Raw genomic sequence first — 14,353 nt, 5'->3', positions numbered from 1 at the left:
TCTCATCTGCTTTCCTCTCTGGAAAGTGACTGAATATATCAGTACGCTCAGAAGATGGAAACAGCGTTTGTATAGCCATACAGAATGCATTCTAAGCTTCTAATAATTAATGCACCACATAGAAGCAAATCATGCAAGGCCCAGCTCCACCATGCACCAGCTGAACAACCTTAGACAAGTGCTTGGGCCTCTCTGAGCTTTAGTCACTTACATGTAACCTTCTGTTCTCATGAGGGATGACACTCACAATATATTCTGATACATTTGTCCAAAATTTAAAATTTCCAAAGGGTGGGATATAATTTGAGACAAAGTCCCTGGCGGACAGTGCAGGCTACTCTTCTCAGCCATGGGATTTTCACAAAGCTCACCTATAAACAAGCATGTGTCAGTCTGAAAAGAACTTGAACTGGTTCTGTGTTTGTATTTGCTTCTTTGTTGTTGGTTTTGTTGAGGAAAACAGCCAGGACCTATGTGACCCTGGCAAGCACTCTACCACTAAACTACACCTCCAGTCCCTATGTTTTCTTGCTTTTTTTTTTTTTTTCTGGTAATACCAGAGATTTAACTCAGGACCTGGAGCACGCTAAGTACACACCCCACCACTGAGCTACAACCCCAGCTCAAGAATTGGGTTTTAATTCTTATTCTTCCATTCACTAGTTAATAACATGAGAAAAAATATTGAATCTGTCCCCCAAATTTCCTTATCTATGAAGTAGGATATACAGCCTCTCACAGAGCTGACCTGAGAACTAAATAAGATACATATAGGATGGTTCAATGCTCAGTATATAGAATTCAATAGCTATTAATTTTTTTCTTCCAAATTATTTGGAAAGTAATTTTTTAATTTCAGGGATGATGAGTTGGTCATGTAATTAAATGAGGCCCTGCTGGTAAATTAAAATACTACTGCATGAGAATCCTAAGACCTATCCTTTCAAAGTCTTACCATACAAATGTAGGATTTTTAGTAAGAATACAAATATAAGACTCAGCAAAATGTCCCTATCCTTCCAGGAAAGACCCCCACAGAAGTTTGTGTCTAACCTTATTATTTTAAGAGGGAAGAAGAGATATTGTAATAACTAATGACAACAACACAGTCTTGAACCCTGGAGCTCAGAACTCAAGTCTGAGAGCCAGAAGTCCTGTTGCCTTTCTTCCTACTACTCTGGCCTTACCCCTGTCTCTCCTTAATTCACTTGTTTTCTGTCTTCCCAGTAGCATCAGCAGTACAATGGTAGTGGACCTCAGGGCAATGAAATGTGAAGTTATTTCATAGAATAAATATAAGGTACTGAAGAACTGGGTGGTAATGTTCTGGAGTTCACAGAAGTGACTGCCTCCTTACTCAGGACACAAAATAAGGTCAACCGAGCTCTTCTTATAACCTCAGAGGCTAAGCCCCTCACAGTCAGGACCAGCCTGATGCCACCCCTGGATCAGGAGTTTCAACTACTTATTTGCTATTAGAAGTGGATAACAAATATCTGATGGGGTCCTACCTATAGTGTATGACAAGAAGGCAAAACCCTTTGTGGAAACACCAGGAAGAATTGTGCTTTGCTTTGTTTTCCACAAAATTCAAAGCTGGGAGTGGAGGAACATGAACAGGCATTTACCACAAATAAAACATGAAGGAATTCAGATTAATTTGATGAACATCACAACCTCTTTCCTTCCTGTAAATGAGCTTCTGCTTTGTCAGAGGCAGAGCAAGGGATAAATAGCCTTTCTCTTATGTCAATGTACCAGGACTGCACAGCTCATTTCCCTAAGCAAAAGCACACACTCAACTTCCTTTTCCTTTAAGTCATATAAAATATGGGTCCTGCCGCGGGCGGGGCAGGGCGGGGGGAGGTACAGACATAGTCTGGAAACAAAATGATGCTAAGATCTTGCTCTTGGGCTATGGATGAAAACATCTAAAGAATCGAAGTCTTCATATTTAGAAAATTATATGAACTCGAATATTAAATGTGTACTTTTAAATTTTTGACTATAAAATCTTAAATACTCATTGCTTTTTCCTCAATTTTTCTGATTTAGTAAGGTTATACTCTATGAATGCAAAATCATGGTAAATAGAAACATAACCAATGAAAATTTGCCAAGGAAGGGAGCCCCATCCTTTAGGGGGAATAACACAGGCTCTGGAATCAAAAATTTATATTTGTGTCCTAGCTTCGTCCCTCAGAGTGGTAATTGCAAACATCTTTTTTAAGCAGGCTAATCCCTTGTCTCTGAAATATTTACCAGGCTTGTTTGCTTAGCATGTCCTTTTTTCATAAAGAACATGCAGGGAAAATAAACACAGAACTCGTTCCTGTCAGAAATATGCCCCAAATTAGTGGACTTCAAATGTCAAAGTTCCACTGTACTGCACAGTGGAACAGGCCTGTCTGCCCTATGCTTTGGAGACTGATCAGCACGTACATCCCTTTCCATTAAAAACCAGAGAATCATTTCTTTTCAGATCAAGACATTGGAAAAAAAAATCTGTTAGCCCATGTTGTAGTTAGAAAAGGCTGGGCTCTTTCCTGGAAAATAAGAAGAAAGGAGGAAAGTACAAGCTTACTTCCCAGGAGAAAAACATTTCCTTGAAGATGAACGGCTCCCTAAACAAGAGTATGTGGTAGAGGAGATGGAAAACACAAATACACACGTGATCATTCAAGTGCACACACAGCCTTCCAGGAGGGAGGGATCTGGGAGACAGCCTTGTTCCCCCCACCATTTGTTCTCATTCTAGCATTTAGACTGGAAGTGTCTGGATGGCAGGTGCCCCAGCTGCTGCTAGCACCTCATGCACAGAAGGCATTTAGTAATAGTCATGGAATGAATGAATGAATCCCTTCAAGGCCATGTACCAAAAAGTCATGAGCAGCCTAAGATTCTTGGGTGCATTTTGACACAAGGTTTGGGGTTTTTTTGTTTGTTTGTTTGTTTGTTTTCAGCTTTCCCTTAAACCCATTAAATTCTTTAGAGGATGAGACTAAATCAGTATTAATCTGTGGCCCATATTTCTAGGACTCAGATTTGCAGGTTACCAAAGTCCTTCGATGCAGAAATTTTTGGTTCTGGACTGAAATTTCAAAATGAAAATAAAACAGGTATTAGGTGCTCAAAATTAGTGATTAAATATCTTACCTTATTTTATATTTGATGCTATATATTAACTCTTGTGATTAATAGATAACAACACATACACACATCAATCTATCAACATGACAAACCTACTTTAGCAATAAGGAGCAAAGCTCTAAAATTAATCATGCATGTGACCTTGGACAAGACATAAACCTCTCTAGGCCTCATTTCCATAACTGCATAATGACAACACTACACTAGATCAGTGGTTCTCAAATTTCACTGCACATTAGAATTACTCAGAGAACTTTCAAAAATCTTGATGTGCATGCAAGCTGCACCCCAGACCAATCTAACCAGGGTCTCTGGAGGTGGGAACTGAGCATGGCTCAGCCAGCAGTCATATCCAAGGGAGTAAAGACCACTCCCCCCAGGTTCCTTCCCATTCAAAAATCTGGGATTCTTCAATTCAGAAAAGAGTAGATGACCAATCTTGGAATGAAAACTTCTACCCTTTGTATATGGTATATCTTTTTTTTCCAACTTGGATAAAGTTGCCTAAGCACTGCAATATGAAACATTTTTTTATGCCCAAACTGCTCCCCAGTGATGGGGCATGGTGTAGAGACGCTGGCTATTATTAATTAACACAGGGTCTAAGGAAACAGGGTCTGCTATAAAAATCCCCATCAGTCAGCCTCTGAGAGTGTGTGCTCAAGAAGGCTATGGCAGGCAGGTGTTCTGCTCCTGTGGTCTTGTTAGACCTCCAGACAGGTTTGCCAAAAGGACCAACTAAAGGAGTATACATATTCACTATTCTCCCCTCTCCTTCCTCCTAGCAACACATTTTGGAAACAGAATTATGCAAACTGCTTTGCCTGTTTAGTTACCTTCCCTTAGCCTGTCTTTACTCTATAATCATTACTTAGCACCACCCAGAGAAGAGTTCTTGAACTTGTCCTGGACAAGTCAGATGGATAATTGAACTGACTCTTGGTCGGGACAAGAGTCTTCATATGTAACATGCTCTCACAGTTCAGGGCTGAAAACAACTTGCTATATCCATCTAATGCAAGAGGATCTCAAAGGACACAGAGAGTAGAGTGGGGTCCTGGGTCCTGATTATGGAGAGCTGTCTACGTACCAGGCACTTTTTATACATTCTCTCACCTCATCCTAGGATGCTGGAATTATTTGGATCTTACAATGGAGCAAACCTGAGCCCATGAGAGGTCACCTGCATTGCTTAAGCATAACACACAGTCCTTTGGAAAAGCCTAGACTTGAAGCTAGGGGTAAGTGAGCTAAACTCCACTCTGCTGAGCACACAATGAATAAAGAACAGATGGAGTAAGGACAGGGGAGTCACAGACAGGGGAGTTCACTTCCACTCTCTTTTTACATACATTTTAATTAGGAAACAGGAGAGTAGACACCAACACTCAGGAGGAGAGAACAGGCAACAACCCTGCAGTGGTTCAGGGGAAAGGTTCAGGACTTGCCAAAAAAAAGGAGCAGGCATTCAACTCCTTCTCTCCCATTCCTTCACATGCCAGCTCCTCACAGCCCAAGGAGCCCACACCCTCCTCCCTCCATCTACCCTTTTATAGTCAGACTACAATCCTTCTTCCAAAAATAAATCAGTCTGAGGAGAGGCCAGAAAAAAGCAAAGCTTAAAAGTGTTATCCTTTCATTCTTCAGTTGTGGGACATCAGTTGGATAGATTTATCATCACGTTTTCATAAATTCCCCTCCAAATAAATAATTCTAGGATATGCCCAAATTACTCTGGTCTCTTGACCCAACATGTCTTTGCAATTACTTGGCACTTTAACTGTATGCTACTTAAATTAGGTAACAGTCACCAAGTTATTTTTAGGCCATAGCAACACATACACACACACACTCACACGGGTATACCTAGTTTGTTATTTGTACTCGGTTGAAAAAAAGAGCCAAAATTACCTTTTTATTGGCACTACCATTTCTGTTCAATCAATAGTAATGATAACACTGAGCTACATTTATGAAATGCTTACCATGTACAAGAAACTATTGTGAACACTTTGCATTAATTCATTTAACTCTGAAACTAGCACTATGAGATAGCTATTGTTATAGACTCTTTTTGTAAAAGAGGAAACTAAGACTGAGCATTTAAGCAACTTGTCCAAGGACACATAAAGGGAGAACCAACACTAGAACTCAGGCTTGCTTAATCCAGAATTCTGCCTTAATTTCTCCACTTTGTTACAGAGCTAATGTCTGGCATTTAGCCTTGAGTATTAATCAGAGACTCAGAATAATCACAGTAAGTTTAGGAATGTAGATATTGTTTTTGCTTCACTTACCTTTAAAAAAATTCTCATCATATCCCTGAGAGGCAATTTTGGGGGATATTTTTACCCCCCTCACCCCCAGAAACAAAACAGAGATAGAAAAAAATTTTTCACAAGGGCATCTGATATCTGAACATAGGCACTTACACTGTCATCTAATTCTAAATTGCCTACAAATGTGTATTTCAGAATCTTTTAAATTAGGGAATAGTGCACAATCTACATTGCTCACTTCTTAGGAGTCGTAAGGGAAAGTTTTACAATGTAAAATCTATCTTCCCTGTGTTTTACTCCTCCCTGAGTATTAGCATCTTAAACTATTTCCCTGCCCTTTCCTGGCTCCCCCCAAAAAGCCTCTGGACAGAACAGGGCTGTGAAAGACCATGGAAGTCTGTCAGTCTGTCTTTGTTTTGTAACACCACACAGTGAGGTCAGGCACAGACTCTAACATACCCCAGTGGGAATGGAAGACACAGACCAAAAGGATCCCTCCCACTCCCAGGAAGAGAAGCTTGACCTTATATCTGACAGCAAGTCGTGACAGTGGGATTCTGTTTGAGAAACACTCAAAGACGGGTTCATGACACTGAAGAATTTGGCAGTAAAAATGTTCATACCATCCTATACACTATTCCCAGCTTTGTTAAAAATATTAATGTTAAATATTAAATATACTTAAATACATTAGAATATTGTCTATACTATAAAGCATTTCAACAAAAAAGTAAGAAAAAGCAAATAGGGATAATACACTTAGTATTTTAATCTGGTTGATTGATACAGGGGTATTCCTTATATAATTCTCTGCTCTTCTAAATGTCTGAAATATTTTGTAATGAAGTTTTGAAGGCACATATTGCCTTTAAAGAGGACACAGGAATAGACTATCTCTTCCTACATAAGCAAAAGACAAATCATTTTCTTGAACCCAGATTTGTTGAAAAGAAAGATAGCCTCATAAACATTACAGCAAAAACAGTGTCTTTCATTGTGGAGGGTTCTTATTCAGCTTGGCTAGAAACCAAGTTCTAGTTGACTAAAACTTAACCTCAGGTAAAAAAGATTGTAATTCTTTCAAAGACTTTGAAAATCCCTAAATATTTAATTCATTTGGATCATTTTCATCAGGTCAAGAATAAGCACAGAATAGCCTGATACCATTTATTCTTCAGAAAATGAGAATAAGACATGGATTCAGACATAGGTCAACAGGGAGGGGACAGTAAATTAGTACAGTAATTTAATCCCAGAGGCTTCTGTGCCTCTGATCAGTTTCTTCCCAACCTGACACAGCATTACTAAAATGGCAACCCAGCAGTCGCTCTCCTTGACAGGCAGCACCAAAAATGGAGAACATGGCCTTGAAACAGGGGGACATAAGACTTGGACAAGTAGGGTAGCAACCAGTGTTTACAAACATGAGCCACCAGTCAGATGGGCCAGAGCATAAATTACTCAAGACTATACTGAAATTCCTGAAAATTAAGTTTCTACCAAATAGTCTAACTACCCCTCCATTACTCCCACATCGCACATCTTCCCTGCAAAGTTCACTCATTCCAAAATGGTGCCACTACAACTCTTGCCAAAATTCTATGTTAGATCACCATGGGAGGTTATTTCTAAAATAAACCTCAGAAAACAAGGCAGACCAAGATGGTCTGCTTGACCCTCTCAACGACCTGGGAGAAGGTGCTGACCAAGGTTGCTGAGAGATGCCCACTCCACCCTTCACCTCAGTGGTGCTATGGTATTAACTCTGGTTTAGCTAGATGAAAGAACAACCAGGAACATTCTAATAATGACCTACCCCTTACCCTTCTGACCTATCTTGGTTCTGATTTCAAGCCATTTCCCCCCAAAGACACCAAATTAACAATAATAATAATTAATAGATTGCAGACCCTTCTGCTCCTGAACTGGTATATCTTCAACCAAATTCCCAGATATTTGAATACAAAGTTCCCCCAAACTACAAACAATCCAACCTCTACCACCAGAGAGTCTTCCAAGTCGACCGCCGCAGTGTCTCACCAACCCGAAATGACGAGCCCTCAGTGCCGCCGCCCAGGGCGCTGGGTGGTGAGGTCAGCAACATGTCCAGCCCCGCCCCACTGAGGCAATCTAACACTTACACTGAGGAACAAGCCCAGGCTGCCCCGATCCTCAGCTGTATCCCCAGGAAAGGGGGAGAGGAACCCTACTTATATCCATAGCCCTTGGGAGATTCACTTCTCAGCAACTGACAGGCCACACCTCTGGTCAAAAAGGCCCACGGCAAAACAGAAGGTATGATCTATATCTCCTCCTAATCACCCCCATGTCCAAGTTCATCCTAATTTACATTGCTTGATTCCACTCCTCAGATCACACAGACACAAAATGCCTGCTTTTTGTCAAGAACATTGACTCCACAGGAGAAAAGAGACCAGCAAGAATGTTTGTCTTTGTTCAAGACAAACTATTACAAATGGGAAATTTGTGGATGGTATTTTCTCATCTGAAAAACTTAAGACAAGTCACTATCATCGTGAGAACACAGCAGCAGGGTAAATGTACCAGGAAATACTAAAAGTCAACCAAACAAGAATACAGAATAGAATATAGAGCTGCACAGAGAAAACTGGAACATATTTGCGACTCCTAGAAAACCGACTACCAATAAAACCTCTGGAGTTTCCACAATTCCCTGCATATATATGATGTTCTCCTTCCCATCACTGCCCACTAGCCCTAAGGAAAGATATGTCTTTGTGATAAAAGCCAATAAGGCAAACTTGAGGTCAAGAATGGAGAAGAGGAAGGGTTATGTATAGCAGAGGAACTCAGAACCAGTTTTCCAAAAACATGCTTAGCAAAAGGCAGAATGTACCATTTGGAAGACAAGGAAAGTGGCAGAGCTACCCACAAAGATGAATAACTTACCCACCTATATTGCTCATTGCAACTTAAATATGCAAAGTGTTCAAAGGAACCCAGAATACCTTTATCAACAGGCTTTAGGAGACTGGCTGGAAATGTAACCCAAAAACTTTGTACCTTGGCTCAAAACACAAGAGGAGAGGAGAAAGAAGACTACCCCTTGCTATGAGGAGTGATGTACAGTGCCCCACAGGACAATATCAGTGGTCAAAGAGATATATGTGGGCTGGGCACAAGGTCATGGTTCCTGCTAAGTTAGCAACACTGTTAGTGGGTTTATTGGGGCTCATCTCCAATAACCTCAGAGCTATTCTACATCTAGTATACTGAGAAAAGTGACCCAACTCCATTTTGGGAAGAGCCATAGTTCCAAAAATGTTAGGTGAAGCCAGAAAGAACAATGGGTTAGAGAGTGCTTCATAAATGACGATGTGCCTTTGGAACTCTGGCAGAGGAATGGCTACATTTAATGAACTTTACACTTTCCATGAGGCCATAAAATAAAGATGTTTGCCATTCTGGAAGGTCACTTTATAGACCATATAAAAGTCAAGCTGATCAGAGAGGTGAGAAAGAGGAATAATTTCCCACACAAAGAATGGGTACCTATGGACTTACACAAAGTTCACCACAGTTGATGCTTCCCCTAGTCCATGAACATTGGTTAAGTCTCAGAGACAATAACATTCCAATCATGACTCAAGATAAGATCTGGTGGCACAAAGTCCCTTTCTGGAAAAATGAGAAAACCATCTCAGTTGAAATGACTTAGACAACGCAAATTAGAAGCCAAATCAAAGCTAGGACCCAGATCTGCCCTCCACTCAATGCTGCTGGATTTGTCTTATGATAACAAAATAATAATGAAAAGACATGAAGAAAAAACAAGAAGAAGGACTATTTTGGTCCTTTGTAGCCAGGATAAGGAGAAGGGTGTTGCTTCTAACAGAAATCCCAAAGTGAGCCCAGCTCACTTGAAAAAGAAGCAAGGGCATTACCTTTCAACACCAGAGGTTCTTTGCCTTCTCTCTTCAGGGACTCGAGAACTATGTGAAGCGGCTGGGAGGGCATCACTCGGCTCGGCTCATTGGTATTCTCATCATAAACTATAATTTCTTTGGAAAAGATCCTCTTGAAAGAGTCCTTGCCTTCCCTACAGGAAATCAAGTCCAGGACAGTGATCTTGCCCTGCTGCAGTCTCCGTCGGCTGATCTTATCGGCACAGTTAATGTGGACAGCTCCTTGGATGTGACTCTTGTTGTACTCCATGAAGGGCCTGCAGTCAATGATGACAGGGCCCTGGCTGGGCAGGTGACTTTTGCTGCATTTGGTCATCTTCTTCGCCAAGTCATTGGGGTAGATGATTTTGATGCTGGCTAGCTGCTTGGGGGTCCCTGACACAGGGCTGCCCACCCCACCTGATGGACTTAAAGAGCCTGTATTCTCATTGTTGTTGACCATCTGGTTAGCAGAGCAGGTGGTAGAGGTTCCAATGGCAGTGGTGGCAGTGCCAGTGGCAATGGCTTGGGTCTGGGCCTGATTGTCCTTGTCGTAGGTTGCCACAGTGCAGCAGCTGGCACTGCTGCATCCACAATTCAGGGAGCGGGCAGAGCCGCTGGGTGAGGGCATATACGTCAGATTCGCAGCCTTGAGGGGCACAACGGTGGTGGCAATGACAGGAGGGTGGCTACTACTGCCTGGGGTGGCAGAGCCAAGGTAGCCAGAGTCTAAACAAAGGTTGAGATCCTGAGGTCGGACAGGCCTAGACAGTGCCACTACTACCCTGTCGTCTAAAGGAGTCGGAGGCATGAGGAGGCTGAAAACTGGCAATTCAAGAAGAACTCAAGAGTCTGTAAAGAAGGGGAAGGGGAAAGAAAGAATAAAGTCATGTGACACAAAAGGCAGTCTTACCCAATCCCTAGCAAAGGCCTTTGCATATTTCTGAGCAAAGTCACTCTGGTGCCCTTTATCATGCTGCTATCAAAGCTTGAAATTCATTTTGATGTATTCGAAGAGGATGCAAACCTAAGGGTCCCATCTATTTGGCTGCTAAGTTGAAGGTTAAATTTAGATTTGATGTTGTAAATGTTAATGAGTAACCTACATGGGCCTACATCAAAGTTCAGCCTTAAGAGAAGGTAAGAGCACAAAGAATTAGAAAAGCTGAAGCAGAAAAGAAGGCTCTGAAGAGACATCTATTCTGGACCTCATCTGGGCAGAAGTAAGCTGCAACTGAGAAAGACCCATTTGTCCACCCTTGCATGCTTTCCATATAATTCCTTCACCCATTGCAACGGCAAAGAGATAACCAAGAGCATTGGCACGGCTCACAGAAATATACAGCAGCTAAATATACATCTGGGGATGGATGTCAACTTTCTGCAAATCAGAAAGAAAGCACCCCATAAGTGAATCTTTAACCAGGAGCTATTCTTGCTTTTTATTCTATGGGATCCAAAGAAAAGCACAACATACTCATGTTAAACCCTTACCTATTTTCTGCTAGCCTCTTACAAATTAATCTGCATTTCCTCTCATCACAAATTGTCCTAAAACGAAATCTCAATTCAAGAAGCCAGGTTTGGAAACCCCCAACTCTAGCAGATCCATCACCCATTCCTCCCCTGCCCACACTCACCCTTACTCCCTCTCTCTAAGAAAGAGCACTTGGACTCTTCTCCCTTCATCTTCCCCACTGGCACGGACCTTGCACCCTAGAGCCTCTCTCAATTGGAGCAGCTGCTTTGTATAAAATTTCAATCCCATACAGAGGTCCCCCTTGTAGAGAGAGTATGGATTCAATAAAGAGGACTTCTTTGCCCCTTCAACAGGGACCGGCTAATTGGGAAGTGTTGCCCACTGAGTCTACCTACTGTCTCCTCACAGGGTGCCTGCAAAGGGACAGTTCCTTCCTCCCTGTAGGCACAGGGCCGCTCTACAACACGGCCTTGCTGGCTCTTCTCTTTCTACTAGACATGCACATAGCAAAGAAACCAAACCCCAAGCAAGAGCTGCTCATCTAAACGAACTTTAAGAGCTGTCTGGAAAAATGTCATCTATCATCCGTCTACACACAACCTTCACCATTCTCTGACACCGAGCCAAAGTCTTACAGGCGATCAGCACAAGCATACACAGGGTAACCACTAAGTCCGCATATCCCCACTGACTCGGATTTCTCTCACCCACCTCTGGATGCCAACGAAGGATCCAACCTCCCGCCTACCTCCCTCCCTCCTTCCTTTGCGTAGTATTTTTTTTTTTTTGAAGAGCGAGTACTATTCCAGAAGCTATAACTGTTTCCCAGCTGGACCGAGTGGTAAAAGCCTTTGCTTTTGTGTTACCTGGTAGGATACGTCCAGGATCAGCAACCCATTTCCTTTGAGAGGGATGCATAAACGTGTTCACAGAGGCACATGCTGGGACCCCCGCCTCCGCACGGGGAGTGCGCGGCTCGTACACACGCACTGAGTACAGAGATCTGCATCCCTGCAGCAGAGGGTCTGGCAGACATAGTGCCCGTGAAACCCATCCAGTCCGGCCCAGTACACCTCCTGGAGAAATACTGAGTTACCTTCCCCTTCCTCGCTAATCTCCCTTCCTCCACTAGCAAGAGCTGGAGAGAAAATGAAGTGTTAAAACTGTTCCTCACTCCTGGGGCACTTACCCCTTTCCTCGCTACACAGCGCACTAACAAGCCCGGGCATTTAAAACTGCCGCAAAGCATCCCAACAACCCTTTTTTTTTTCCTTCACCCCCAATCCAAGTAGACTGCAGAGAGAGTAAACGCACAGAGCAACGGGAGCCAACAGCCGGAACCTTCTAACCTTACCTGCTGGGGCTCCTCCGTCAGCATCGCATCTCTCTCTCTCTCTCTGTCGCTCTTTCTCTCTCTCTCTCTCTCTCTCTCTCTCTCTCTCTCTCTCTCTCTCTCTCCCCGCACACACACACACACACACACACACACACACACACACACACACACAGCCTTACAATTCTCCACCTCCGCTCCTGGGTTCTCCAGAGTAGCCGCAGTGACTTCCACTTACTTCATAAATAAGCGTAGCCCTCCACCATCTGGCGCTCCGCTTCAGTATGGACTCGTACGTTCAGCCCCCATTCACTTAGCTTCATTGATCTCCAGCAGCAACATAGTTACTTTCTCTTTTGCTACACTGTAAATGTAAGGTTCTGAGGGGGCGGGGCAGCCGCCGACCGACGGCGCGTTGAACCAATAAGAGTCCGGAGAAAGCCGCCCGCTACCTCACAGAGGCCCGCAGCCAATGGACGGCCAAGGGGGAGGAGCCGAAGGCGTGGCCTCGTCTCTTTAAGGAGGGTTTATCCGACGCCGCTTTGGGTTCTTGGTGTTATAACACGGGCGGTGATGTCATTGGCAACCAATCAAAAACTTAAAAGAGCCAGCCGGGGCCCGCGCGGAGCAGCTGCTCTCTATTTACATGTAAACCGAACCAGCAGGATGCAGTTAACCCTTTCCCGCGCTGAATTGTCAATGGGCTGAGCTCGCCGCGCCGGCCAAAACTGGTTCTTTCTACTTCTCAGGAACCTTTTACATCCCCTAGTCCGGGAACAGACAACGCTGCGTCTTTATTTTTTCTTCTCACTTAGGATAGATTATCAAGTGTTGGACTAACTTTCTGACGGCAAGAGACGACAAGTAATCTCTGTCCCTAACGAGAAAACTGGGTTCTTCTAGTCCCTCGAGTTAACTTGATGAACCCTAACCCGAGATTCACGGACGTCGCTGGGTTTCCAGCGCTGGGGCGGACGTGAGCGCGCAGCAAGGGGCCATCACTTCTCTGACCATCCGTCTCCGAGCAGCGAAGCCCGCCAGTCTCTCTGCGGCCCGCCTCCTCCGGGCGATCGGCGGCTCCTTCGCCCGCAGATGTCGCTGCCCCTCCGGCTGCCCTACAGCTCTCCCGCGCGGCGGCTGCGCGCGGTCCTTCTGCTCCCCTACTTCCGTGCCCCTGTCACGCCCCCACCATCCCCAGTCTGGTCCCCCGAGCTCGACTCCGAGAAGGAAAGCAGCTCCCCGGAGGGCGGCTCGGAGGAGGAAGCGGCTTGGGTTTGTGCCAGAGGCAACTGGGGTCGCGTCCTGAGCGGCAGCGTCCGCGTCACCCCCCAAGGCTGGGCGTCCGTGGTCCCTCAGAGCACCCACCACGCACTCCGAGCCTGGCCCAAGCTGCCTGGACCCCTGCCCGTTGCCGCTGCCTCTCCCTCTTCCCCCCGCGTGGGGTCTCGGTGCAGCGCTCGGATTTCGCAGCCTACCCGCCCTGCGCTCCTCTGTCGCCGCCCCTCTGCCCCGCACGGTCCCGGGAGAGCCAAGGACCGCCAGCCTGGTGCCTCAGGAAGAGCCTCCACGGGCCGAAGAGAGCCAGAGCCGAGGATAAATAGCCAGATTGAATGGGGCTGGAGGACCATGGAGCGTAAAACACCGCCTCTCCCAGCGCCTCTGACTCTGGCCAGTAGAGGGGTCACTGGCCGCTCTGCATGTCCTAGGAAGAGTAGGAAGCTGGGCAAGATGTCCAGCGCCTCACCAGAAAAATATCAGGGAAACTGCAAGAAAGTTAGCCTGGAACACAAGAAGGAGTGGAAAAGCCCAGATGAACTGTGGAGAGTGTATGTCAAAGAATCCTAAAGAAATAGTGCTTTTATATACTCCCCTCCCATCCCCCTTCTAGCTCAGAGATGAAGGAGCAAAAAGTGAAATGATTGCAGTGAAATAAAACATTAGGAACACAGTGGAAAGTCTGGCTATGACATTTCTTCCTTATCTGATTGGAGGTGTTCAAGACATACTTTAGACTCCAGGCTGCATGAACACGCTATATGACAAAAGTCAGGAAACTTCCTGGAGGATATACCCTGAATCTATTTGGAGCTGAAAGGCTACAAGTCTTGCTCTAAGTACAAGAAATTATTGGGGGGAGGGCGGAGGGGGGAGAAGTTCACTAATTCGGGTTTGAGAGTTCTAAGTC

The 14,353-nt window shown here is 44.5% G+C and overlaps 1 protein-coding gene and 1 pseudogene across 3 annotated transcripts in view; one reads left to right on the top strand and one right to left on the bottom strand.

Moving 5' to 3' along the window:
* The window catches only part of Dusp10 (dual specificity phosphatase 10), a 40,890-nt gene extending 28,125 nt beyond the window's left edge, over window positions 1-12,765 (bottom strand). Inside the window, exons 1-2 of one of the 3 annotated variants that reach the window (XM_074048279.1) lie at window positions 12,407-12,765; window positions 9,356-10,207 (exon numbers count right to left, since the gene is read on the bottom strand). In XM_074048279.1, coding sequence (XP_073904380.1) covers window positions 9,356-10,166 — 811 coding nt within the window. In that variant the 5' untranslated portion in view covers window positions 10,167-10,207; window positions 12,407-12,765. The other 2 variants (XM_074048281.1, XM_074048280.1) reach the window with 2 other exon arrangements.
* LOC109688190 (uncharacterized) lies at window positions 12,750-13,982 on the top strand (annotated as a pseudogene).
* Window positions 13,983-14,353: the final 371 nt, after the last annotated feature.

Source organism: Castor canadensis, chromosome 11 (assembly GCF_047511655.1).
Source record: "Castor canadensis chromosome 11, mCasCan1.hap1v2, whole genome shotgun sequence".
NCBI lineage: Eukaryota > Metazoa > Chordata > Mammalia > Rodentia > Castoridae > Castor > Castor canadensis.
Note: the sequence above shows the minus strand (reverse complement) of the source record. Positions and strands in the feature narration are given on the sequence as shown.